Here is a 26,361-nt window from a genome sequence, read left to right as displayed (position 1 = left end):
TGGTGTTCCTGAGGAAGGAGAGATTCCCTGTTGGTACCTATAACAAGTTGAAGCCCAGAAAGTATGGTCCTTTTAAGGTGGTGAAGAAGATCAATGATAACGCTTATGTTGTTGCACTTCCAGATTCAATGGGCATTTCTAACACTTTCAATGTTGCTGATCTGCATGAGTTTCGTGAAGATGAGGCTCTTTATCCTGAAGAGAACTCGGGGTCGAGTTCTTCGGAGGTGGAGGAGACTGATGTAGAACATATGGCGGTCCAATTTCAAGAACAATTGGATCGTGCTAAAGGTGGAAACCGAAAAGTGACTAGTAGACGTGAAATGGGCCTCCGGAGTCCGATTGGGACGCACTTTAGCTTTTCGGAAAGGGAATCGCGCCAGAAATCAAACTCGTCGCTATGCCACGACGTGTGACCTTTTTCGGGCTTTCGGGGTCGTTTAGGGCCTCAAAACTGCATTTTTCTATTTTACCCGTTTTTGGTTTTCTTAGTTAATTTTGGGTTGTTTTCGTTTTTATCCATGGGCCTTAGGGTTTCGTTGTTAGTCGCCCTAGGGTACTTTTCTCTTATTTATGCAGCCGCAAGCGGCTGCAGAACGCATCTTATCATCTTTTATCAATTAAATTGAGATTATTCTCTTTTATCTCTGGTGGACTCCAGAATCTTTTGCTTAGGTTTATTGCTGGTAAACCTAGTTATCAATCCGACTGCGTCATTGATAGAGGTACTCATGATCAGCAGCTCCAACTATTTTGTTCGGAGCACCATTTGTACCACTTGATCGAGAAAGTTGCGTGTCGGTTTATGATTATAGATAAGTTTGAGATTTAAACATCAAGGTGGCATTGTGGTATTGTTCTTTGGATGTAGTGACAGTTCTTCAACAGTTTTAGGTCGCAATTCCTATATTCAGTCGGTGACGAAAGATTCTAACCGAAAATTATTTTGAAGAGGATGGTTGTTCATCTTCTTCACAATGTCGTTAGAAGAAAGACAAAAGTAGGGGTGGACTTTTCGACACCGAAAAACAGAAAATCGACTGAACCGACACCGAACCGTAAAAAAGAAACCGGCACTGAACCGTAAAAAAGAAATCGAAACCGAACTGAACCTGTCAGTTAGTGTCAAATACCGCACCGAACTAGCGATTTTGATATCGGTTCTCGATTCTGTCATACAGAAAATCAGTACAGATACCCCGTTGTATACTTTTACTCAACCAAATGCTCCAAAGGGAGAAAGATGACTTGAGGTTAGGAAAAAAATTCCATTCCCACTTGATTTTTGCTTCCAAGAAACAGAGAGACAAATAAGAGTCTTGATACATAGAACTAATATACTCCCACATTAATTCCAAGACTAGTTTCCAAATACATGACATGAACCATATAAGAACTGTTTCAATGCAACAATCAAACTTGGGATCATGTACAGAAAAGATTGAGGATAAAGTTCTTTCTCCTCTTCTCAGGCATTCCCACAAACAGCTTTCTCCAAGTAGCATCACCGCGGAAGAGCTTCAAGGCTTTTGAGTAACTGTCATCATCAATTTCGTCCATCTTGTTCAAAATTCCAAAACATTGCATCAAGTATTCTTCATCGCTAACCTCCTTAGAAACTGATTGAACCTCATCATTACCACGCAGAGGTGCAGAATCGGTAAATCTTTGCTCAGCTATTTCATGTCTCTTCTTTGAACTCTCACCATGCACATTGGTAAAGGATGAGAGCTTTCTCTTTCCACTACTTTTCTCAGTATTAGTGGATACACTTTGATTTCCACGCTCTTCAACATTATCAACCTCAACTTCTAGGTTTCTTCCAACATTATCATCAGCATCATCCTCATCATTAACATCAACACGATCATTATAACCAACATAATCATCATCAACATTATAATCAACATCATTATAATCATCATCCTCATTACCATTATCATCAACATTATCCTCATCATCATCATACTCAGAATCCCTTTTTGTCGATTCTACTGGCGTCTAGACAGCAAAACAAGACAAATATTAAAATCATAAATTAGCAAACTGAGAATAACAGAATCAATGCTTACCAAAGATGGACCACTAAATTTCTAAGCTTTGTGCTGTGTCTGTGTGTCTCTGTGCTTCTTAAAGGTTGACCTAACATATGAGTGGTTTTGATCATTACAGTTTTTTATTTTAGTGAGGGTGATTGCACTGATATGTATATACATATAGAGCCATAACACCCAGTCATTATACAATATCCTCTGTTTTAACAGAAATGAGGCTGCCCTCATCCCAACAAACTGGAAAATGGAAATACATTTCAATCAGCAGAATCCGACATCTTTTAGGTTTCCTTTTTGTTTTCTTTTTGTGCTTTTTTTTTCTGTAAATTATCCAATGAAAAAACTATGACGCATCTACATGGCTTTGCAATGTGCAAATCACATCAACTAATAACTGAAAAAATAAATTAATTACCATTGCACCGATACTAATTAATTGACTGATTAACAAATGATCTACAATGATGCAGAGAGCTTTCAAAATGATATTTTAGCCTCCTACTTTTTTGCTTGTTTTACTTGTGTAACAACTGATCATGGCATCGTATGCAGAATGCATCCAAACTACAAAACCAGCAGCACCTGTTGACTAAGTACAAATGCATACAACCAGAAATTTAGAATGTAGATAGAAAACGTTTGAACTGCCATTAGTGGTACCAGTTTTCTCTAAAATGTAAGAGAGAAGTTTAAAAAACAAGCACTAAATTATTGTGTTCTCTTATATTTTCGATGTCTCTAAAATATGTTATCTCATTCACAACATAATGACAATATCATTCACAATTGCATCACACATACAAAAACTAGACAGATATTAAAGTGAAGATACTATCTTCTCAAGCCTTAACAACATAGGTACAGAAATACTGCAGACTTTAGCAAAAAACCCACAAGAAACAGGATTACTCATTTTACCTCTTGTGCAGCTGCTATATGTTTCGGGTAGGGTGGTGAACTCTCAAGATGACCGTACTCTTGCTTATTCCGGTTAGCAGAGTTTATCTTGCAACGTTTCTGCTTGGAAAACATACCAAATGTGTGATTAATTTCTAGATATGCATAACTAATCAATAACAAATCATTCAGAATAGTAATGTATCTAACTAATATACCTGATAGTCCTCATCTGTGAATAATTCATCACACAACCACTCCCATTCAGCCATTTCTCTATTATAAAACAGCTTTATGGGAGGGTGTGCCCGTGCATATTCAGGGTCATAAGCATGCTGCTTGTAATGTTTGTTCAGCCTGCTCCTCCATAGTGAGTACGACTTGGACATATGAGCCTCAATAAATTTCCTTACAACCAGGTCCGTACCATCAAAATCAAATTTAATCTAATATCAAAAGAGATAGCGACTCAGTTTATTAAACAAAAAAATTTAACTTAGCAATGTCTTATATAACTCACCGCCAAGGCCTTGGTGATTTTTTCCTTATCCGAAGCAGAGACTTCTTTCCAGCGCTTGACCATAAGTGGAGCATTCTGACGCGTTTGTATCCCTATCTCTGACCTAAACTTAATATTGGCTCGAACATTCTGGGGGAGCTTGTGCTCACCATTCGTACGGATTGGAATCCTCTGCTTGCAAGCATTGATCAGAGCTTGAGTTCCCAACCCCTGTGTAATGCCACGGGTTTTCCTGGCCTGTGCATAAGAAACATTCTGACCTGCTTCACCTATAAGAAACAAATTAAAGAATGCCAGTTTATAATCTGAGAGCGACTAAACGTCCCTTTCTTAGTGGAGTTATAAAGAGTATAAATGGAGTCACCACTTCACATAACTACTACCAGCATTTAGCACTTCCTCCCAAAAACTTTAGTTTATAACTACTAGAAATAAGAAATTCCATACATTAGAGTAGCAGAAATGATTTGCAACAGCCCTAAATAACAAAATTTCCTGTTCTTAGTAAAGCTTCATGAAGCAGTGAGGTATGAGAAACTTTATCATGTATATTGAAGGAAAAAAAAGAAGCTATGTAAGCAGAAAGAAGCTATTTGTTCTTTTTTTTTTGTCGGGAGAAAAAAACATTAGTAGTTGAACAGAGTTGAAACAGTGATTAATAAAAATCAAACAAAATTATGAGCAGTCAGATTTAAATACTACAGTTCCAAGATTTCAAATGAACCATGATAAGCAGTATACCAAAAATTTCTATTTGCCCCCTAGTTGGGGTGACGAATGCATGTTCTGACTGTGCTTGTGATTGCAGACGTGTTTGTGGGTGTGGCTGGCTTGCCTTTATTGACTTCCTCTTCTTGTTCTTGCCCACTGTTGTTGATTGCAACATCCTGAGCTTTAACATTTAAAAAACAAAGTAAACAAACAGGTATTATTAATCATCTAATAACAACAGTCTACTGTGTGTACCCTGCCCAAAACCCAAATACAAGTCTGAAAGAATTATCATGTAAGAGTGAAAAAAAAAACTTCAAGTATGAAGAAATAATCTCGTATCCTTTATAATGGTGTGTTCTGTCTTCTATACTGCAGATGATGAGATCAAGAATCATCGTCATAGGTTAAGGGGTGCCCACGACTAACATTTACAATAAACAACTTGCAGCATTATAGAAAGATAACGGGATGTAAACCAAGTAAATTATCAAGTGCAATACTCGTCTATTATGACAAGACATGTAAACAAAAAGTTATTAGAACTGGAAGATGGAAGCTATGATAAATATTGATACGCTTGACATCTAGCTCCTTTTCTCCTTATTTTGGATGACTGATACACCTAGGTTGATAGCACACAAATTTACTCAAATAATCCTACCAACCCTTATCTATTTCTGTTTGTGTTATACTAAATCTTAACTAAGAAATCAGAGTTGCCAAATGCTGCACTGACCAAAATTTTCAAAAGAAATCAGAGTTGGTCAATCTATAAATGTCATACTTGCCTAAATTTGTGTCAACCAGAGAAATTACAATAATTGCTCACAAGACATTGCTTCAAAAAAGTAGTACATTCGACCACTCCGTACTATGAAGATATGTTGTTTAGATGATAAATCAGCATACACTACTTTGATGCAGAGCTATGACACCCATGGATCCCAGAACCCATAGAAAAAAAAAAAAAACCAATAATCCACATCCCAAACACTCGAAATTAAAACCATCTCAAACACAAGCAATCTGCCAGAAGAAAAGGAAGCATAATTACCAGAGATGAGACATACATAACAAAGTTACATATACAATAGGACCAGAATCGATGATAGGGCGGCAAACCAAAGTAAAATTAAACACTAAAAATCAGACAAAACTGAAAACCAAACTAAAATTAACAAAAAAAATTCTGAACTCTATGAGAGGAAACAAAGAAACCGAAACTTTAAAGCTTTTACCTACTAAGAAAGAAGAGGATGAGGCTACGGAGTGAAGTGGGAGCAAGTTGACTATGCTGATTTGGGGCTGGAGGTTTTGCAGAGAATAGGAGAGGAGAGGTCGGTGAGATTTGTGTGCTGTGGACTAAAAAACCAACTCGTCTCCTATTCTATCCTGACCTAATTTTAGCCCAGACCACGTCGTTTCACCCAAAATTGTAACTTTTGAAAATTGACATGTTGTTTGACATTTCGCATCTTCGCGCTTCTTACCGCCTAAAATTTTGCCTCTTATTCACAGTCAAAAGAAAAATTATCTCTCTCGAATTCCGTGTTTGGAGACGAATGCAAAAGAGGCCGAGAAGGCATCCTGTAACACACAATCTAGGAGGGGAAGAATAAAGTGATGCATCTCTCGAATTCCAGGAATAGGTGACAATATTGGTTTCTTCTGTGTTTTGTTATAGTTTTTCGTTGCAGTTAATGGTCCGATCCGATTTTGAATTTGATGCTTTTTTGGGCGGTTTTATAACTGAAACACCACAGTTCAATTCTAAATCGATTGAAAGCTAATGCAATTCGGATTTAATCTTGATGATTGATCCTCAACACCCTGCCTCATTTTCTTGCTAGCCAAGTCATTTAGGTTCCTTATTTCCTTAAATTTACTTAATTTTGTCTCTTCTCCAATTCCTTGTTCTCGACCTGCAACCAGTGGGGTGCTGCCAATTTTTACTATAGGATCTGGTCCCTCCTGCAAAAGTGTGTGTCCACTTTCGATTCTTGATCAAATACTCGTCAGTGCTAAAACCACGACATTTTGTGTGCTCAAGGATCCAGCAAAGGAACAAAAAAAATAATCTCATGCGTGAATCTTATGCCTCAGTTCCCCTGTCTCAGCATGGATATTATCACGACTCTAATTGAGACAGAGGAAAACATATGCACAGCCCCAGAATGGCATCCCCCTGTAATCAGTTTCAACCTTCAAATGAATCACTATGCACATAAAGCAAAATGAATTTCATTATGTTGTGTATTCTGGAGGCAATCATTGTTACAAAACGATAACAGATCTTAAGACAGCACATTCCAAAAGAATGAAATGAACATAGCACAATCTTGGGTTGCCAATGAGGTTCTCTGTTAAAATGATGACTGCCACATCGAAAATTGAGATGCTCCCCAAGTATATTTACCTGTCACGCCTATGCATCCACAGAACACTTGCTAATTCATGGAGAGCTCATGCACTGTGCTTCTTTCGCCAAGGGAGGGGAAAGCGAGCAAATAGAGAAAGAGAAAGAAAGAATCCAGCAGCAATGATGAACCCCTTCCAGTCTCTGAAATCACAATTACTGCTGCCCCCTGTTGGTGCAAGCATGAGTTCATCCTCTTGCTCTTCTTTTTCTAGAGGATACAACAGAAAATTCCCAAAGATTAGAGGAATCTTTTTGAAATGAATGTGAATCAACCCAGAAGCTTCTCATGAAGCCATCAACTATCGATGCTTGGATCAATGAAATAAACGTATATGAGTGGCTAATTGTATATACGTCTATTAAGTTCCAAAACATTTGGTGTAGAAACAATTAAGAAATGTGTTAGTAAATAACATACCTGTATCTGAGTCTCCAATGAACTCATGTAACTGAGGCTTATATATCAATGGTTTAGCTAGACTGGAGAGGAAGTATGTTCCTGGCATGACCTCAGACCCTGACAAATCTCCACCAATGACATATGGATAACAAGGGTCCCTGATTCTGCGTAAACTCATATTCTCTTCTTTCTCGTGCACAACATGGATACCACACTGCTTTACCTGACGCCAAGGTAATATAAATACTGTAACAGTCACTTCATCACCACCTTCTAATTGATCCTCCAACTTCCAATGGCTTAACCATACCATTTCTTCCCCCTCAGGTGGAATACCATAGAATGATGGGCAATAGATCCATTCCAGAGCCTTGGTCCTATTTCTGACTTTGACAACTATTGGAATAAGTACATCATAATCCGAATAATTGACACCATAAGGAGTTTCACTGACAAGATTTTCATAGACAACAAATATGTTCAAGCCTCGAATTTTTACATTAGGAACTAAAGGCACGACAAAATATATCGAGGAATCTGTACTCTTATGACTGAACAGACCTGGAACCTCATTTCCAGACAGGAATGTGCTGAATATGCCACCTTCATACAGTCCCTATTCCATAGAAATCATAATATTAGTCACCTTGAGAGAGAGAGAGAGAGAGAGAGAGAGAACCTGGATCGGACACAGATAATGATCTGAGGCTTGTGGTTGCATCAGCTGAACAGTTCTCATAGGTTCCAAGTTGCACAACCCCAAAACATTGATCATTTCTACATCAACACTTCCAATGGGTTCTAACTTGTACATGTATTCATTCTCAACCAGGCTACGCATTTGGCCAAAGACATTGTTTGCTTTGCACAAACTTGATTGATATGTTATCTTTTCCAATGAATGACAAGCATACACATACAATTCATCTACTTTTGGTAGTCCTAAAAGTGATTTCAGACTTTTACAAAAGCAAAAGCAGAGTTTATCAAGCCTCTTCATATCTCTGACGCAATTTGGTAGGCTACAAATTGGGTTATCTTGTAAATCTAATCTCTTCAATGAGGATAGGTTACCAAAATTCCCAGGAAAAGCATCATCCAAGAGATTGCACCCGCTTAAACTTAATTCTACCAACGAGTGAGGTAAACAAGTCCAAAAGATACAAATACTTCTTCCTGGCGATGAATTGATGTCACCACCGGTAGAGCGTAATTGATTTATTGGAATTTCATTTGTTTCCAGCACTTTAAGAGATTCCATGTTCTTCATCATCTCCATTGGAAACATGTTCAGATTTGAGCAACCAGATATAATAAGTGTTTCAAGTAACTTTAGCATACAAATATTCTCCGGAAGCATCATAATACTTCTGCAATCTTTCATGTTCAAGTAAACAAGTCTCTCAAGGCTTCCAATTGATTCATGAACATTAATCAGGCTTGCACAATCTACAAGAACCAGTTTCTCTAGATTGGGACAAGGTGAGAAACTGGCAGTTTCCGTAAGGCCATGAGAATAGCTGAGATCAAGGATCTTCAATGATGGAAGATACTGTTGGTAAAAAAAAAAAAAATACAAAGAACAAGACAATATAGGGAGTTAACTTTTTACAGAAGCATGATTATTCATCAAATTAAAAATCAAACAGGATAAGAATAGAGCAACATACTTTGGTCCCTTTCCAGATTTGTGTCAAGCTGCTATTATGCATTTCAAGAACAACCAGGTTCACCATAGGAAAATCAGTGGGTATACAATCCAGAGGAAATGCATGCCAACACAACCATCTCAATTTTGTAGGAAGTTCTTTATAACATCCATTGAGTTGCACATTACTAAGATGGAGTAGTCTCAGTTTGCACATCCTTGCAAATGCATTGGTTTCCAAGATTGTCTCATTTGAGTTTACTGAAGGAGTGTTTGCAGGGTGCATATGGCTGTTCAGGACAAGACCTTCAATGGTCTCAGTACCCTATTAAGAAAAAACACACAAAAATACTATTGGATAAGTTGCACAAGAACAGAAAACAATTATACACCCACACAGAACAGATTTCCTTACATTCTTTTCTGTGAGTACTTTGATAGAATCCTTATAATGCCATAACCTACTGCGTTTTTCAGGATCCTCTGATTCTTGGCGAACAATTCCTCTTCCCATGTCACGGATAACATTATGCATCTGCACCTTATCATATCCGTCAATGGTTACTAAACCTCTATCAACAAGATTCTGAATGCCAACAGTAGTATACAAATTGCACTCATCTAGTAACCTCACAATGTTATATCTGTCATTTCCAATAAAGAAACAAGCAATGTGGAGGAACAACTTGCGGTCATGATCATCTTGTAAAGATTCGTAGCTTATTTTGAGTTTATTCATGATTTCACCATTAGGAATAGCTTCTAATTTCTGTAATGCACTTTCCCATACAGTTAAATTTTCCCCAAATAAAGAAGAGCCCAAAACTTTAAGAGCTAACGGAAGTCCTCCGCTCTGGTGTACTACTTTCTCTGAAAGTTTCATGTAACCTTCGATGGGAAGGTCCTGCCCGAAAGCATGCCAACTGAAGAGTTCCAATGATTCCTTGTAATCCAAAGTTTCAACATTATGCACCTTAGTAACTTGCTGAGCCTTTAACAACCTCAAATGCCTGGTTGTTATGATGATTTTACTTCCTGGATAAAACCGGCCATGCAACCTAAGTACTGCATTTAATTGGTCCAAATGATCCATATCATCAAGAACAAGAAGAACTCTTTTAGAGTTTATGGTATCTGCAATCTTAGTGATTCCTTCACTAACACTGTGTATTATCACCTTTCTTCCGTTTAAGATATTAGAAAGAAGTTGCATTTGTATTTGAACTAGGCCATTGGGTTGTTCTGAGATTTCTTTGATATTTTCAAGGAAACTACTTCCTTCAAATCTTCTGAAGTTTGAATTGTAAACAAATTTTGCAATGGTTGTCTTCCCTATTCCACTCATCCCATAAATTACAAGTGTGCCGACATCAGTTGATCCATCTTGTAACCATAAACTAATGTTTTTGACTCGAGAATGGATGCCAATCAGGTTTGGGGCAACACTCAAGGGTGTGCGACTTAGTTTTCCTCCAATCACTTTAACAATCTTTTGGATAAACTTTGATTCGTACCTAAAAGTTGCAATCAAAATGAAAATAACTGAGTTTTTATATAATGCACTTACAAAGTCTCCTGTAAATATTTTTAAAAAATAAAACTAAAAAAAAAAAATAAAAGATTCAACACTGGGAGTCTGGGATGCATGCTCAAAAGTTTGACACTGATAGTTAACAGTATGTTGAATCCCATTGCAGCCAAACCAACATTTCCCCTTTCTATTCCTCTCATTCTTTTCTCTGTCATTTCAATAATCCTTTACCAATTTGACAAAAGAAATCCTAAACCAACAAGATGTGACTTGAGGAGGGACTATAGCACTTCTCTTACTCCCTTAAAGACCAAGAATGAACTAATATGATCTGAAAATTGCCCAAATGGGCAAAAGATATAAAAAAAAAAAAGAACTAGGGAGACGTTCTCTGTACTATGGTTGCCTCCTGTGTACTAGTGAGGCTTTCAGAGCCTTTATTCCATATGCTGGTCGATCAACTATTTTATTTTTTGTTGTTCTTTGTAAGCTTTTAAAGGTGAAATCTGATTATGAAATATAAAAGTAATGGAGCTACTGAGCAGATATCACCTAAAATCTATCACTTCCAACTTGAAACCGAGAAAAGCAGTGAAACACTATTCAGTAACTTAATTCTGAACTGTTATTTTGCTAATTCAGATTCGAAAACATCCCAAAGATCATGTAAAACTCTAGAATTAAGAGTCGTAATCAAGCAATCATAAAAATGCGGAAGTTGGAAAATGAAATTACCCATCAGCTTGGTTCTGCAAGACCATCCCCGCCAGATCTGCAACTTGTGCAAGTGCTTCCCTCCATTCCTTCACCTTGTCCGGCGATTGAGTTTTCCGGTGTCTAGCAAAAGCTACGGCAAAACTTCCGGTCTGCTTCCTCACATGAGACGGATCGATGTCGTAGAACACCGGCAAAACGACATGACCGCGAGCGTCGTCGGCGTGGCGTTGGATGATGACGATAAGCTCGTCGAGGCACCATGGGGAAGAGGCGTAGTCTTTGGAAAAGACGACGACGGAGCTGCGTGATCGGTGGATGGCTTTGTTCAGCTCCGGCTTGATATCGCGTCCTCTCTCGATTTCGTCGTCGTCTCGGAAAGTGCGGATTCCGGCGTTGACCAGGGCCGTGTAGAGGTGGTCGGTGAAAGTCTTGCGGGTGTCTTCGCCTCTGAAACTGAGGAACACGTCGTAGCTAAATCGACAAGGAGGAGAATTGGAAGAGGATGCTTCACCGGGCATTGATCTCTCACTCTCTCAGTTGGCTGCTTCTGTTTCTGGAAAACATTTTGAAATTTTAAATACCCTGCTCAACGACCATAAATATAAAATAAAGAATCCCACGTCCCATTATTCTCGCCCTCGTTTGATTCACCGAAATGAAAGTAATTAATTTATCTTTCTCATGAAAAGAGAAATTAAATTTTCTACAAACTTTATATTATGATGTTTTGCATTAAGAAAGTTATCATGAAAATTTATTAGAAAAGTTGTTAAAAAAATTATAATTAATGTAATAAAATAATGTTTTGTGAGTAATAAATGTAAGAAAGTAATGGGTGAAAGTAATTCCTATGATGTTCTGAATGAATCACTTTCTCCCTTATTTTCCCGTCTTGTAGGAAAATATTTTCTTTCTTTTTGCCTCTCAAACACAAAAAATGAACAAATTTCTTTTCCTGATACTTATTTTCTGCAACCTAAAAGTGGCCTCAGGTGTTTGGCTGTTTGCAATCCACAGTCGTACCTTCTATATTTTATATTTTATAATTTTATTTGCATCTATTTAACATCTGGACGACAAAACATGACACATAGGTATTACCATCATATATAAACAAATTAAGGAGACTCGAACTGCTTCCTATAATATCACAAGTATATCTATCACATATATGATCGATGATGCTAGAAAAAGCCACCATGAATAATGGATACTTTTTATTATTATTAGATAATGTACACTCCATGCTAAGACTTAATTGCAGAGTGCGCGCATACCCAGCTGCTAGTCCGCAACCATTCTATGACAGATAATGTAAAGTCGTAAAGAAAAAGAAAAAGAAACCATTCCCACTTGATTTTTACTTCCAAGAAACAAAGAGACAAATAAGAGTTCTAATACATATGACCAATATACTGCCACAATAATTCCAAGACTATAGTTTCCAAATACATGACATGAACCATAAAAGAACTGTTTCAAACTTTCAATGCAACAATCAAACTTGAGATCATGTACAGAAAAGATTGAGGATGAAGTTTTTTCTCCTCTTCTCCGGCATTCCCACAAACAGCTTTCTCCAAGTAGCATCGCCGCGGAAGAGCTTCAAGGCTTTTGAGTAACTGTCATCATCAATTTCGTCCATCTTGTTCAAAATTCCAAAACATTGCATCAAGTATTCTTCATCGCTAACCTCCTTTGAAACTGATTGAACCTCATCATTACCACGCAGAGGTGCAGAATCGGTAAATCTTTGCTCAGCTATTTCATGTCTCTTCTTTGAACTCTCACCATGCACATTGGTAAAGGATGAGAGCTTTCTCTTTCCACTGCTTTTCTCGGTATTGGTGGATACACTTTGATTTCCACGCTCTTCAACATTATCAACCTCAACTTCTAGGTTTCTTCCAACATTATCATCAACATCATCCTCATCATTAGCATCAACAGGATCATTATAACCAACATAATCATCATCAACATTATAATCAACATCATTATCATCATCATCACCATCATTACCATTATCATCAACATCATCCTCATCATCATCATACTCAGAATCCTTTTTATTGATTCTACTGGCATCTAGACAGCAAAACAAGACAAATATTAAAATCATAAATAAGCAAACTGAGAATAACAGAATAAATGCTTACCGAGATGGACCACTAAATTTTCTAAGCTTTGTGCTGTGTCTGTGTGTCAGTGTGCTTCTTAAAGGTTGACCTAACATATGAGGGGTTTTTATCATTAGAATTTTTTTATTTTAGTGAGAGTGTTTGCACTTATATGTATATACATATAGAGTCCAATAACTCCCATTCAATAAACAATATCCTCTGTTTTAACAGAAATGAGGGTGCCCTTATCCCAACAAACTGGAAATACCATTCGATCAGCAGAATCCTACATCTTTTAGGTTTCCTGTTTTTTTTTTTTTTTAAATTATCCAATTAAAAAACTATGCAGCATCTACATGGCTTTGCAATGTGCAAATCACATCAAGTAATAACTGAAAAAAATAATTAATTAGCATTGCACTGGTACTAGTTAATTGACTGATTAACAAACAATCTAAAATGATGCATAGAGCTTTCAAAATGATATTTTAGCCTCCCTACTTTTTTGCTTGTTTTACTTGTGTAACAACTGATCATGACATCGTATGCAGAATGCATCCAAACTTCAAAACCAGCAGCACCTGTTGACTAAGTACAAATGCATACGTCCAGAAATTCAGAATGTAGAAAGTAGAAAACATTTGAACTGCCATTAGTGCTACCAGTTTTCTGTAAAATGTAAGAGATAACTTTAAAACAAGCACTAAATTATTGTGTTCTCTTATATTTTCGATGTCTCTGAAATATGTTATCTCATTCAGAACATAATGACAATATCATTCACAATTGCATCACACATGCAAAAACAAGACAGATATTAAAGTAAAGCTACTATCTTCTCAAGCCTCAACAACATAGGTACATAAAAACTGCAGACTTTGGCAAAAAAAAAAAACACAAGAAACAGGATTACTCATTTTACCTCTTGTGCAGCTGCTATATGTTTCGGGTAGGGTGGTAAACTCTCAAGATGATCATATTCTTGCTTATTCCGGTTAGCAGAGTTTATCTTGCAACGTTTCTGATTGAGAAACATACCAAATGTGTGATTAATTTCTAGATATGCATAAATAATCAATAAGAAATCATTCAGAATAGTAATGTATTTAATTAATATACCTGATAGTCCTCATCTGTGAATAATTCATCACACAACCACTCCCATTCAGCCATTTCTCTATTATAAAACAGCTTTACGGGAGGGTGTGCCCGTGCATATTCAGGGTCATAAGCATGCTGCTTGTAATGTTTGTTCAGCCTGCTCCTCCATAGTGAGTACGACTTGGACATATGAGCCTCAATAAATTTCCTTACAACCGGGTCCGTACCATCAAAATCAAACTTAATCTAATATCAAAAAGAGATAGCGACTCAGTTTATTAAACAAAAACTGTAACTTAGCAATGTCTCCTATAACTCACCGCCAAGGCCTTGGTGATTTTTTCCTTATCCGAAGCAGAGACTTCTTTCCAGCGCTTGACCATAAGTGGAGCATTCTGACGTGTTTGTATCCCAATCTCTGACCTAAACTTAATATTGGCTCGAACATTCTGGGGGAGCTTGTGCTCACCATTCGTACGGATTGGAATCCTCTGCTTGCAAGCATTGATCAGAGCTTGAGTTCCCAACCCCTGTGTAATGCCACGGGTTTTCCTGGCCTGTGCATAAGAAACATTCTGACCTGCTTCACCTATAAGAAACAAATTAAAGGATGCCAGTTTATAATCTGAGAGCGACCAAATGTCCCTTTCTTAGTGGAGTTATAAAGAGTATAAATGGAGTCACCACTTCACATAACTACTACCAGGATTTAGCACTTCCTCCCAAAAACTTTAGTTTATAACTACTAGAAATAAGAAATTCCATACATTAGGTAGCAGAAATGATTTGCAACAGCCCTAAATAACAAAATTTCCTTTTCTTAGTAAAGCTTCATGAAGCAGTGAAGTATCAGAAACTTTATCATGTATATTGAGGGAAAAAAAGAAGCTATGTACGCAGAAAGAAGGCTATTTGTTCTTTTTCTTTGTCGGGAGAAAAAAACATTAGTAGTTGAACAGAGTTGAAACAGTGATTAATAAAAATCAAACAAAATTATGAGCAGTCAGATTTACATACTACAGTTCCAAGATTTCAAATGAACCATGATAAGCAGTATACCAAAAATTTCTATTTGCCCCCTAGTTGGGGTGACGAATGCATGTTCTGACTGTGCTTGTGATTGTAGACGTGTTTGTGGGCGTGGCTGGCTTGCCTTCATTGACTTCCTCTTCTTGTTCTTGCCCACTGTTGTTAATTGCAACATCCTGAGCTTTAACATTTAAAAAACAAAGTAAATTAACAGGTATTATTAATCATCTAATAACAACGGCCTTCTGTGTGTGCCCTGCCCCAAAACCCATATACAAGTCTGAAAGAATTATCATATAAGAGTGAAAAAAGCTTCAAGTATGAAGAAATAATCTCGTATCCTTAATAATGGTGTGTTCTGCCTTCTATACTGCAGATGATGAGATCAAGAATCATCGTCAAAGGTTAAGGGGTGCCCACGACTAACATTTACAATAAACAACTTGCACCATTATAGAATGAATACGGGACATAAAGATAATTTACTTGGAAGTGCAACAATACTAGTCTATTATGACAAGACATGTAAACAAAAAGTTATTTAGAACTGGAAGATGGAAACTATGATAAAGATTGACACACTTGACATATGCCTTAGCTCCTTTTCTCCCTATTTGGAAGACTAATACACCTAGGTTGATAGCACACAAAATTTACTTAAATACTCCTACCAACCCTTATCTATATCTGTTTGTGTTATACTAGATATTAACTAGGGAACCAGAGTTGCCAAATGCTGCACTGACCAAAATTTTAAAAAGAAATCAGAGTTGGTCAATCTATAAATGTTATACTTGCCTAAATTTCTGTCAACCAGAGAAATTACAAAAATTGCTCGCAAGAGGTTGCTTTAAAAAAGGTGTTCATTCGACTGCTCCATACTAAAATGAAGATATGTTGTTTAGATGATAAATCAGCATACACTAATTTGGTGCAAAGCTATAACAACCATGGACCCCAGAACCCATAGAGAGACCTATGATCCACATCCCAAACACTCAGAAATTCGAACTATCTCAAACAAGGTAGTGTAGAAAATGAAACTAAAACACAACTTTTTCTCTCATGAGCAATATTTCAGAAAACCAACAAGTCCAATTTTGAAAAGCTGCAAATAGCATTTTCATTTCAGCACAATCAAGGTCCAAAGGGTGATGACCATCTTAAACATTGATTATATGAAACACAAGCAATCTGCCATAAGAAAAAGCAAGCATTATTTCCAAAGATGAGACACAACAAAGTTACATAAACAATAGGACCAGAGTTAAATAAAAATAAAAATAAAAAAAATATGAAAAAAATTTAGAAATTACAGAAAACTGAAAACCAAACTAAATCAACAAACAAAGTGTAAACTTTATGAGAGGAAACAAAGAAACTGAAACTTCAAAGCTTTTACCTACTAAGAGAGAGGAGCAAGATGATTGAGGCTGGTGGCGTGAGGCCGGGACGGTGATTTAGGGCTGGAGGTGTTGCAGAGAACAGGAGAGGAGAGATCGGCGAGAGAAACTGAAAAGGAGAGAGGTCTGTGGCGGTCGGAGATGGGTTCTCCGGAAAAAGGGAGCAACGGAGAGAAGCAAAAAAATTGTGTGCTGGGGGAGTAGGAGACTAACTCGTCTCCAATTCTATTCTGACCTAACTTTGCCACCACGACGTCGTTTCAGGGTCTTCACAAGTTTGACTTTTCACTTTTTTGCGCTTCTTTACCGCCAAAAACTTTGTCGTTTATTCATAGCATACGAACAAGGAAAAAAAAAAAAAATGTCTCGTATTCTTCGTTTGGAGACGAATGGTATCCTTGGACGAGTTGGTCAAGAGGATAAAAACAGCAAAAGAAGTCGATGAGGCAGCCTGTGAGACGAATTCTAGGAGAGTAATAAAAAACCGCATCTCTCGAATTCCAGGAATAGGAGACGATTATTGGTTCTTCTTGTATATTTTGTATATGCACGTTTTTTTTTTCGTTAACGTTAATGATCCGATCCGATTTTGAATTTGGTATCCATCGGATTTAGGACTTAAAGTCGACAATTGGTTTCTAAATTGATTCAAATAGGATTTAGGCCAGTTTGATTCGAATTTACTCTCTATGCTTGATCCTTGACAACCTGCTTCATTTTCTTGCTCGTTAATTGGATAATTAGGCCAATTGGTTTCATTAAGATTGCTTCCTATTTTTCGTTTTCTTTGTCCAATTGCAAGTTGACCTCGTTCTGGACTTACAGCAAGCCATGGGTGCAAAATTTAACTTTATGTTCGACTGATCCCTCCTTTTGCAAATATATGTGTCGAGTTTTTAAATTCTAATTCATGAGTGCTAAAATCGAGTAAATTTATGTATGCTAAGATATATAGTAGATGATGAATGGAGATTGAAATTCATACTTCTTCTTTTTACAAAACTATACCCATTGTTTCCTCTAAGTTCAAACATCTGCTAAAAAAAGTTTCAAAATGCTAAAAACGAAAAGACAGAATGTTGTTACAAAACATGAAGCAATCAAGATCATACAAAACACATATTACACAACCTGTACCAGAACCAAAAGCAATTATGTAGCACACCATGCTAGAAGCTCTCCTAGTCTTGGTAGGAATAATCACCTAGGTTGACACTTTCAATCCCTGCAGCCACAGCTTGTCCAAGAGCATTCATCGAGACAAACATCTTCTTAGATTAGAAACAAGCAACTGCACAATGGAAGAAAGGCTTCTATGTTTCAACACTTTATGCTTCAGAATGGGACTGAGAATGTATGCAAAAGGCAGTGTTGAACATAGGGACTTTCTTCTCCTTATATATTGGCCAAAACCTCATCCCAGACTCATCTCATAAGGAGTCCTAGTTTTACTTCATGTTTATCAGATAGGAGACTTAAGCTTTATCACAATTCTTTATGTTAATCAGGTTTTAACAATGAGAGTTCTACTCCTATCAAGAGATATACATCTCGATGGGTGGCTGGTATTAGAATTACAGCTACATATTTCTTGTTGTTTATTTAGCTAAATCAATTGTTCCATTTACTTAATGCTTTTAAATAATGTTAAGTCCACTTTATTCCAACATTCTCCCACTTGGACTAACATTGTCTATTTGCAGAACAATTGAACCAATAACTTGAATTAAACAACAACTGAAGTGTGCACTTGAAACATGTAAAAATTCAGATCTCATTCAGCTTGGTCAAACACAGAAGCTAATGCAGAATTTAGAACCAACTAAGTTTGGAACAAACACATTGGTTAAAAACCACTAACACCAGCTACTGTGTTCACAGAAGCTTTAAGTGATAACAAGAGGGCTATATGGCAAGTATATCTACCTGTAAGGCCATTATGCTCACAGTCCATCAGAATGATTTTGATAAAACAAAATCTTGACAACAACCTCTAAACACCAGTGAACTTGAAGTTGGTTTTCTGTAACTATAAGTCTATGCAAGCATAGCAGTTCACTTGATAACACACAATACTCTAAATGAAATAATCAAAACAAAAATTTTTGAATATCCACAACATCAATAAATGAATAACTTCCTAAAGTACCTCAACTTTATTTATAACTTGCAAATGGAAAATACAAATATTAGAAAATTCAAAAACTAAATTGGAACTGTTACACATGAATAAAAATTCAAAAAATGAATCTAAACTCCCACTGAACTCAAGCACTTAAACCAAACAATACTCCCATATTCTCTGTATGTCTCTTAAAATTTGCAACTGACAAGGCCTTTGTGAATGGATCTGCAAGTTGGGATTCTGTGTCTGTGTTTAAAACAACAACTTCACCATGCTTTACTCTGTCTCTCACACTGTAATATTTCAAATCAATATGCTTGGAGTTATTTGACCTCTTACTGTTCTTGCTAAAAAATACTACAGCTTCATTATCACAATAAATCTTAAGTGCATCTGAGACAATTGAACTCAAAACTTTTGTATGTATTAAAAAGTTCTTAATCCATAACCCTTTACACATTCCTTCATAAATAGCTATGAATTCAGCCTGCATAGTGGAGGTAGAGATCAGTGACTGTTTCATGGTTTTCCATGCCACAGTCCCTCCTGCAAGCATGAACACATAACCAGATGTGGACTTCTTTGAATCTAGATAATTTCCTGCAAAATCTGAATCAGTGCAGCCTACTAACTCCAGTTGCTTCACTTGCCTATATACCAACATGTGTGATTTGGTCCTCTATAAGTATCTAAGTACCTTTTTTTTTCCTGCAGTACAATGTTCTTGAGTAGGATTTGATTGAAATCTAGACAAAATTCCAACTGCAAAAGCTAAATCAGGACTTGTACAGACCTGTGCATACATGACGCTGCCTATTAGTCTAGCATAAGGTTTGCTATCCATATCAGACATCTTCCCCCCATTTTAGAATTTTTATTCTTTGACAGTTTATCTCCTTTTGTCATAGGAGCTTCACCTGATGCACAAGTTTCCATCCCAAATCTCTTTAAAACTTTTAAAATGTAGTTTTGTTGAGATAAGCCTAATAAACCATGTGCCCTGTCTCTTTTGATTTCAATACCTAGAACATAAGAGGTTTCTCCTAGATCTTTCATGTCAAAATTATTGGACAGAAAGGTTTTGGTGTCTTTAAGTAACTTCATGTTGCTGCTAGCCAAAAGAATATCATCCACATACAGTATGAGAAATATGAAGTTATTTCCAACTGCTTTCATGTACACACATTCATCAACTATATTTTATGTAAAGCCAAATGATGAAATCACATAATCAAACCTCTTATACCACTGCCTGAAAGCTTGTTTAAGTCCAAAAATGGATTTCTTTAGTCTGCATATAAGGTTTTCTTTTCCAGATTTCACAAAACCCTCAGGCTGCTTCATATAAATGACTTCATCTAATTCCCCATTTAAAAATGCTGTTTTAACATCCATTTGGTGCAATTCCATATTATAATGTGCCACTAAAGCCATTATAATTCTGAATGAATATTTTGTGGATACAGGAGAAAAAGTTTCAGTATAGTCTATGCCCTCCTTTTGTGTGAAACTCTTTGCTACTAACCTTGCTTTATACCTCTCTATGTTACCATTGGCATCCCTTTTGGTCTTAAATACCCATTTTCACCCTATGGCTTTCTGGTTTGGATCAGGTTTAACTAGCTTCCACACTTTGTTTTGACTCATGGATGAAATCTTAGCTTCCATAGCTTTCTGCCATTTTTCAACTTCATTGCTTTCTAATGCTTGTTTAAAACTCAATGGATCATTATCTTCTGCAAGGACATCAATTTCTTGTAGGTAAACAGTATAATCACTATCCTCCCTATAAACTGGTCTTCTTTAACTCTAGGATCTCCTAGGCTGAGGGTTAACATTTTCTAATTGCATATTTTGAGCCACATCAGGTGCTTGATCATCTAAGACTACTGGCTCTACTAAATTTCGATTATCAACTTCATTTTCTGAATCAACAGTTTGCATTTCATTTTCAGATATCAAAGGTAAAAAAATTTCTGAAGTCTCATTTTCTGCAATTTCTTCAAATTCTAAAGACAAGTCTTCAAAACTTGTATTACAGACTACTTCATCCAAGAATTTTGCTTGATTTGTTTCAAAGTCCTGGTTATATGATGAGCTGAATAAAATTTATATCCCTTTGATTTTTCACAATATCCTATGAAATAACAACTCATCGTTTTTGGATCTAACTTATGTGTCAAGGCATTAGGTGTTTTAGCCTCAGCTTTGCATCCCCAAAGATGACAGTGATGTAAGCTTGGCTGTTTTCCACACCAAAGCTCATAAGGTATCTTTTCTACAGATTTAGTAGGTGATCTATTGCAAATGTAATTTGTAGTCTTAAGCCTCACCCCATAAATATTTTGGCAGACCTGAAGTACACATCATACTCCTCACCATGTTTAACAAGGTTCTATTTTTTCGTTCTGCTATTCCATTTTGTTTAGGGTTATAGGGAGATGTATATTGAGCTTTAATGCCATTTTCTTGTAAGTACAGTGCAAAAGGTCCCTTTTGCTGGCCTGCCTCAGTATGTTTACCATAGAACTCACCTCCTCTATCAAATCTCACTACTTTAATTTTCTTTTTGAGTTGCAATTCAACTTCAGTTTTATATATTTTGAATGCCTCAAGAGGTGCTTGTGATTTTTCTAACAACAAGTAAATATAACAGTATCTAGAGAAGTCATCTATGAATGTGATGAACTAAAAATTTCCATAGAGTGTTTTATGTTTGAATGGACCACATATATCTGTATGAATTAGTTCTAAGAGATTTCGACTTCTTAAGGCCTTTTTCTTTCTGCAGTTTGTCAGTTTTCCTTTAAAACATTTAATGCAATCATCCAAGTCTGTATAATCCAATGCAGGCAAAATTTTATTTTTCTCGAGTGTTTTAAGTCTTTCTTTAGATATATGGCCTAGTCTCTTGTGCCATAACTTTGCAGACTTATTATTGAATAGAGTTCTTTTTATACCAGTAATGTTGTTATCTGAACTCATGTTTTCATTGTTCTCAATCAATAGAATTTCCTGCTTAATAACAGAACAATCCAATCTCAAATAATTATTTGAAAACATTCCACAACCAATGAATTCAGAACCCTGAAATAATTTTATTCCACTAAAATCAATAATGAGTTTGCATCCAATACTAACTAAAAGACCTACTGAAATAAGATTCCTTTTTAAAGAAGGAATATAATAAACATTGTCCAGAAAAATAAATTTTCCTAATCCTAAGTCGATCTTCAGGGTTCCAATAGCCTTAACTGCTACCCTTGTTCCATTTCCCACACAGACCTGCTGCTCACTTTTCCTTGGTGCCCTCCTCTTTGTTAATCCCTGCAGTGAGGTGGTAATATGAATAGGTGAGCCTGAATCTAACCAATATATAAGTGTGTGAATCTACATTTATAAAATTCACTTCTAGAGAAAAGACTGAATTAGGAAATGACTCACCCTTCTTGATCATCCAAGCTTTAAAGCCACTGCAGTCCCTCTTCATGTGCCCTATCTTTTTATAGAAATAGCACATATACTTAAAGACTTTTCCAGCTTTAGATTCTGCAGGTTTCCCAGCTACTTTAGTGATGGTGGTCTTTTTGGGCTTATTCTTATTCTGCTTTTTCCACTTTGGCTTCTCAACCAAGTTAACTGTAGTAGTTGGTGCTCCTTCTCTCTTAATTCTTTCCTCCTCATCCACACAGATAGAGATTAGCTTGTTAAGGTTCCATTTGGTCTCTAGGGCATTATATGAAGTTCTCAGGTTGCTAGCTGTAGGTGTTTGGCAAAGAATGAAGTGCCACATGCACTACCTGCTCATCTTTAACTCCCATGTCTAGGTCTCTGAGCCTAGAATTAATGTCAATTAGCTGCATAATGTGCTCTGTAACGCCCCAAACCGCACCTCACCAGCTTGAGCACGTCACAGTGCCGCGAGTCTCTAAAACATAAACTGAATGCTCGATTTACATTCTAGAGAATCGCTAGGCATTTTGTTTGAAAAAAAACTTTTTGTAAAAACACAGCGGAAACTACAAATAATTTTGAGGTGAAAACTTGAATTGCTAGCAACTATTTTGTTTGTTCAGAACTTGGATAATGACGTACACGGGGTACGGATTTCAATGAAAGAGAATCCAACTGAGTTTAACCTGAGGCTAGAGAAATAAAAATTAGCGCAACTCCAGAGAAGGGTTTACCGAACTTGTTATGCACACCCAGCTCCGTCCGCTAATGTCCCGTCACCAGTGCACAGTACCTGCATTCATACTGTTGTAGGGGTGAGCTTTCGTCCTCGCTGCTCAACAGGAACTCTAACTCGACGCAGCCCTCACACTGCCCTTCCCAGAGAAACTCAGCTCATTAAACTTTCTAGACAACCTAGCTGCTTCAGCCTTGTCACTCTCTCTATATTTGTCTGCAATTTCCTCCAGAAAGTCCATGGCCAACTCGGGCTCCACTATAGACCCTTTCACTGTGTCAGACATAGTACACCTAATCACATTTTTGACTTTCCTGTTGCTGCTATACCACTCCTTATAAAGCCTCATATCCTCATTTGTACTTTCACTATCTAGTTCAGAAGGTTGGTCCTCAATCAAGTAAAGATCCATGTTTTGATGAATAGACAGGTAAAATTCCACATGATTTCTCCACTTCTTATAGTTCCACCCATTAAGCATCTCAACCTGACCTAAGGTCACAACAACAAATAAAAATCGATGTCTCATAATTATCAACGTATCGAAATGTCACCCCAAAATCGATGTACACAAAATCAATGCACATCGATATCTAAATACCAAACCGTTATCTATTGTCAACATACAAATCAGTTGCTATAAAGTAAACTGATTTACCATGAAATACATGACATTGGTTTTGAAAAACATAAGTGATGTCTACAACAAAATAACACATCAGTTTATGTGAAAAGAAGCAATGTACACGAAACCAATAAACATCGTTTTACATAAACAAAAACGATGTTCTGGGTAAAGTAACACATCATTCTTAATAAAGTAACCCGAATAAACGAGGGCTACCTGGCTCGGCCAGGCCCGAAAAAGCCGGTAAGGCTCGGTTCATATGGATGGGCTTGGATCTTGAAATTTATAATAAAACTCAGCCCGGCCCGACCCGTCAGTATGTAAAAATATTGTAAGACCTGGCCCGGCCCGACCCGTTGACGTCCCCTAAAGTCAACTGTATCAACCACTCCTATAACAAAATAAATAACCCATACGGACCACTAAAGTGCACGCAGACAAATTCTTTGTTTTTTTATTGACGAAAATATCCTTGGATTTGTAAAATATAAAACAACAAAGAAAGACCAACGACATTGTTTAGAGAGAGAGAGAGAGAGAGAGAGAGAGAGAGAGAAATCAGCTGTAGATTTAGATTCGTATCTAGATCTATAAATTCAACAATTTGGGGTATGTTTTTTATGCAATTTGAAGTTCGCACTTCCATTTCTATCGAATTTATGATGGGTTGTTTTGCATATGAATTTCTTTATTCTTTTTACACTTTTTTTTATTCAATTTTTTTTATTTTTTTATTTTTTGATATCATTCATGGTGTTGTCACGAAGTGTTAGCTCATATGTATAGTGTGATGTTGCTTTTCCTTTTTTTTCGGCTCATGCATTTCAATTTGCTTAGTAGCTGAAAAGTTGCTGATTCAGTGTTTGGTGTTTGAGATTTCACAATTTTGTTTTCATTAAGTAATTGGTTGATTCAAGTATCCTTTTTGTTGGGCTTTCTAATTTGTATAAATTTGTCAGGATAGTTGCATGTTTTGATTCCCTATTACTCTACTTGTTATCATTACATATATTATGTTAGTGAAGTTTTTATGAATTCCAGATCATCTTTTCAATCTGTATACTAACCCTTAGTAGCAATTAGTCTACTCTGATTGACTTGCAGTAACAAGTACCTTATTCATATTGATTCTCAATAGCAATTATTCATTTTCATACTAAACCCCTGACAATTCTATTATGACCTTTAATAATATTTACCCAATTTCCTGTAACTCTCAGTAGCAATTTCTCAATTTCCTACTGACGTTAGTAGGAAACATGTCATACTACTGATAGTTAGTAGCAATGATGCTTTGTTCAATTATCACTTATAGTTAGTAGTTATCCAAATTTTACTCACAATGAACAAGAATTACTCCAGTTTTCACTAACCCTGAGTAGAGAATTCGTAGGCACGTTATCCAAGTCCTGTGCTTGAGAAACTATTTTTACATTTGTATCTATTGGTGCTACCTTAACTATTGTTGTTGGTGGGGATATGGATCCCAATTACCAAATTATACTGACTCTCAGTAGTAGTTACCAGATTTTACCGACCCTCAGTAGCACTTACCAGATTCTACTGACCCTCCGTAGCAATCAGTTCCTACTTGCACTTAACAATGATCATCCAATGTATATACTAATGAGTTTAACGGTGACCCAAATTCTACTAACCCTCAGTGGCAATTACCAAATTCAAATGACTGTCACTAGCAATCAACACCTACCGACACATAATAGTGATTATTCAATGTATACTAATGAGTTTAAATGTTTGATATGAGCTTCATATATTCAATGGATTTAGTAGTTCTTTTCTCTATCCATACATGTGACTTGCCTCATTTATGCATTTATTCCTTAATTATTAAATATATGAAGTAAGTTGCACCAAACCACCAACAAATACTGCATATAGTCATTTTTACTATATAACCATAATAGCTGACATGTTAATCATTTGTTCATTACTTGGAATTTCACACAATGACTACCAAGAGAAAGATCCGTAATGTAAAGACATAAACTATAGATAACACAAGAGCATAAAACTCAAGGTCAGGAAGAGCGATGAAGACCAAGAATATTTTGTGCTGTACTGCAAAATCAATCTCATAACTTGTTATTAAAGTTGAAGGTGTTTTTGTGGTGTAGGATGTTAATCAAGTATAACATTGAAAATGCTACTACAAAATAATAAGGTTGCAAATATTACTGTTAGACAATAATATTATATAATGTTTTAGATAGATTTGGGTGATGAGCATGATATGAGTAAAAAATTAAACATTTCTAGCTGTTATAGTAAATATGCTGGCAATTTTGTAATTAAAATTAATTTAAAAGATACGGTGGCAATTTTATAATAAACATCAACTTTAATGTTTATTTTATATTAATCCAAAATTTAAAGAGACTGCATGAGCATTAATTGGTGTTTCTCTGCGCATATGGGTATTGGGCTTGGACATTTTACCTTTTTGGTAAATTGCCCATACAAAAAATTATAATAACAAAATCCATTTACCCAAATTTAAGTTACACTAACCCCATTTACCCAAACATCTTATAAGATTGCCCACTTACCCAACAAATTACATATTTTTTGCCCTAATACCAATAAGTTATTTTTTTTTTATCAATTTTTATTTATTTTTGCCCTCTCTCCCTTTGTCACTTAGAGAGAGAGACTTCACGGGACTACGGTCGCCAGCTGCGGGACTCCGGTCACATGCTGCCGGAATCCGATCACCGCTGGCTAGAATTCGGCGACCGATGTCCTGTTTTATTACCCCCCAATAAACTGTTTATTACCCCAATAATACTTAATAAACTTTTTATTGTCTCTCAATAAACTTTATTGTCCCCTAATAAACTTT

The 26,361-nt window shown here is 36.4% G+C and overlaps 3 protein-coding genes across 7 annotated transcripts; all 3 read right to left on the bottom strand.

Annotated features, from left to right (window-relative positions):
- Positions 1-1,241: 1,241 nt before the first annotated feature.
- Positions 1,242-5,584, bottom strand: LOC112171761. Of its 2 annotated transcripts, none has more exons than XM_024308913.2 (6): positions 5,424-5,584; positions 4,213-4,363; positions 3,472-3,740; positions 3,170-3,397; positions 2,973-3,071; positions 1,242-2,001 (listed from the first exon to the last, which is right to left on the bottom strand). In XM_024308913.2, the coding sequence occupies exons 2-6, from the start codon at positions 4,355-4,357 to the stop codon at positions 1,426-1,428; spliced, it is 1,317 nt and encodes a 438-aa protein (XP_024164681.1). In that variant the 5' UTR covers positions 4,358-4,363; positions 5,424-5,584; the 3' UTR covers positions 1,242-1,425. The 2 variants fall into 2 exon arrangements, with proteins under 2 accessions (XP_024164681.1, XP_024164733.1); XM_024308965.2 differs by having other exon boundaries at positions 4,213-4,358.
- Positions 5,585-6,406: 822 nt separating this feature from the next.
- LOC112182032 (disease resistance protein RUN1) lies at positions 6,407-11,477 on the bottom strand. The gene is made up of 6 exons (XM_024320462.2): positions 10,919-11,477; positions 9,068-10,166; positions 8,675-8,977; positions 7,684-8,556; positions 7,023-7,620; positions 6,407-6,812 (listed from the first exon to the last, which is right to left on the bottom strand). The coding sequence occupies exons 1-6, from the start codon at positions 11,416-11,418 to the stop codon at positions 6,649-6,651; spliced, it is 3,537 nt and encodes a 1,178-aa protein (XP_024176230.1). The 5' UTR covers positions 11,419-11,477; the 3' UTR covers positions 6,407-6,648.
- Positions 11,478-12,233: 756 nt separating this feature from the next.
- Positions 12,234-16,772, bottom strand: LOC112182290. 4 transcript variants are annotated; one of them, XM_040513057.1, is made up of 6 exons: positions 16,556-16,772; positions 15,184-15,334; positions 14,445-14,713; positions 14,143-14,370; positions 13,946-14,044; positions 12,234-12,988 (listed from the first exon to the last, which is right to left on the bottom strand). In XM_040513057.1, the coding sequence occupies exons 2-6, from the start codon at positions 15,326-15,328 to the stop codon at positions 12,797-12,799; spliced, it is 933 nt and encodes a 310-aa protein (XP_040368991.1). In that variant the 5' UTR covers positions 15,329-15,334; positions 16,556-16,772; the 3' UTR covers positions 12,234-12,796. The 4 variants fall into 4 exon arrangements, with proteins under 4 accessions (XP_040368991.1, XP_024176495.1, XP_040368993.1 ...); XM_024320727.2 differs by having other exon boundaries at positions 15,184-15,329; XM_040513059.1 differs by having other exon boundaries at positions 15,184-15,309.
- Positions 16,773-26,361: the final 9,589 nt, after the last annotated feature.

Source organism: Rosa chinensis, chromosome 1, assembly GCF_002994745.2.
Source record: "Rosa chinensis cultivar Old Blush chromosome 1, RchiOBHm-V2, whole genome shotgun sequence".
Classification (NCBI taxonomy): domain Eukaryota; kingdom Viridiplantae; phylum Streptophyta; class Magnoliopsida; order Rosales; family Rosaceae; genus Rosa; species Rosa chinensis.
This window is presented reverse-complemented; position numbering and strand designations above follow the sequence as displayed.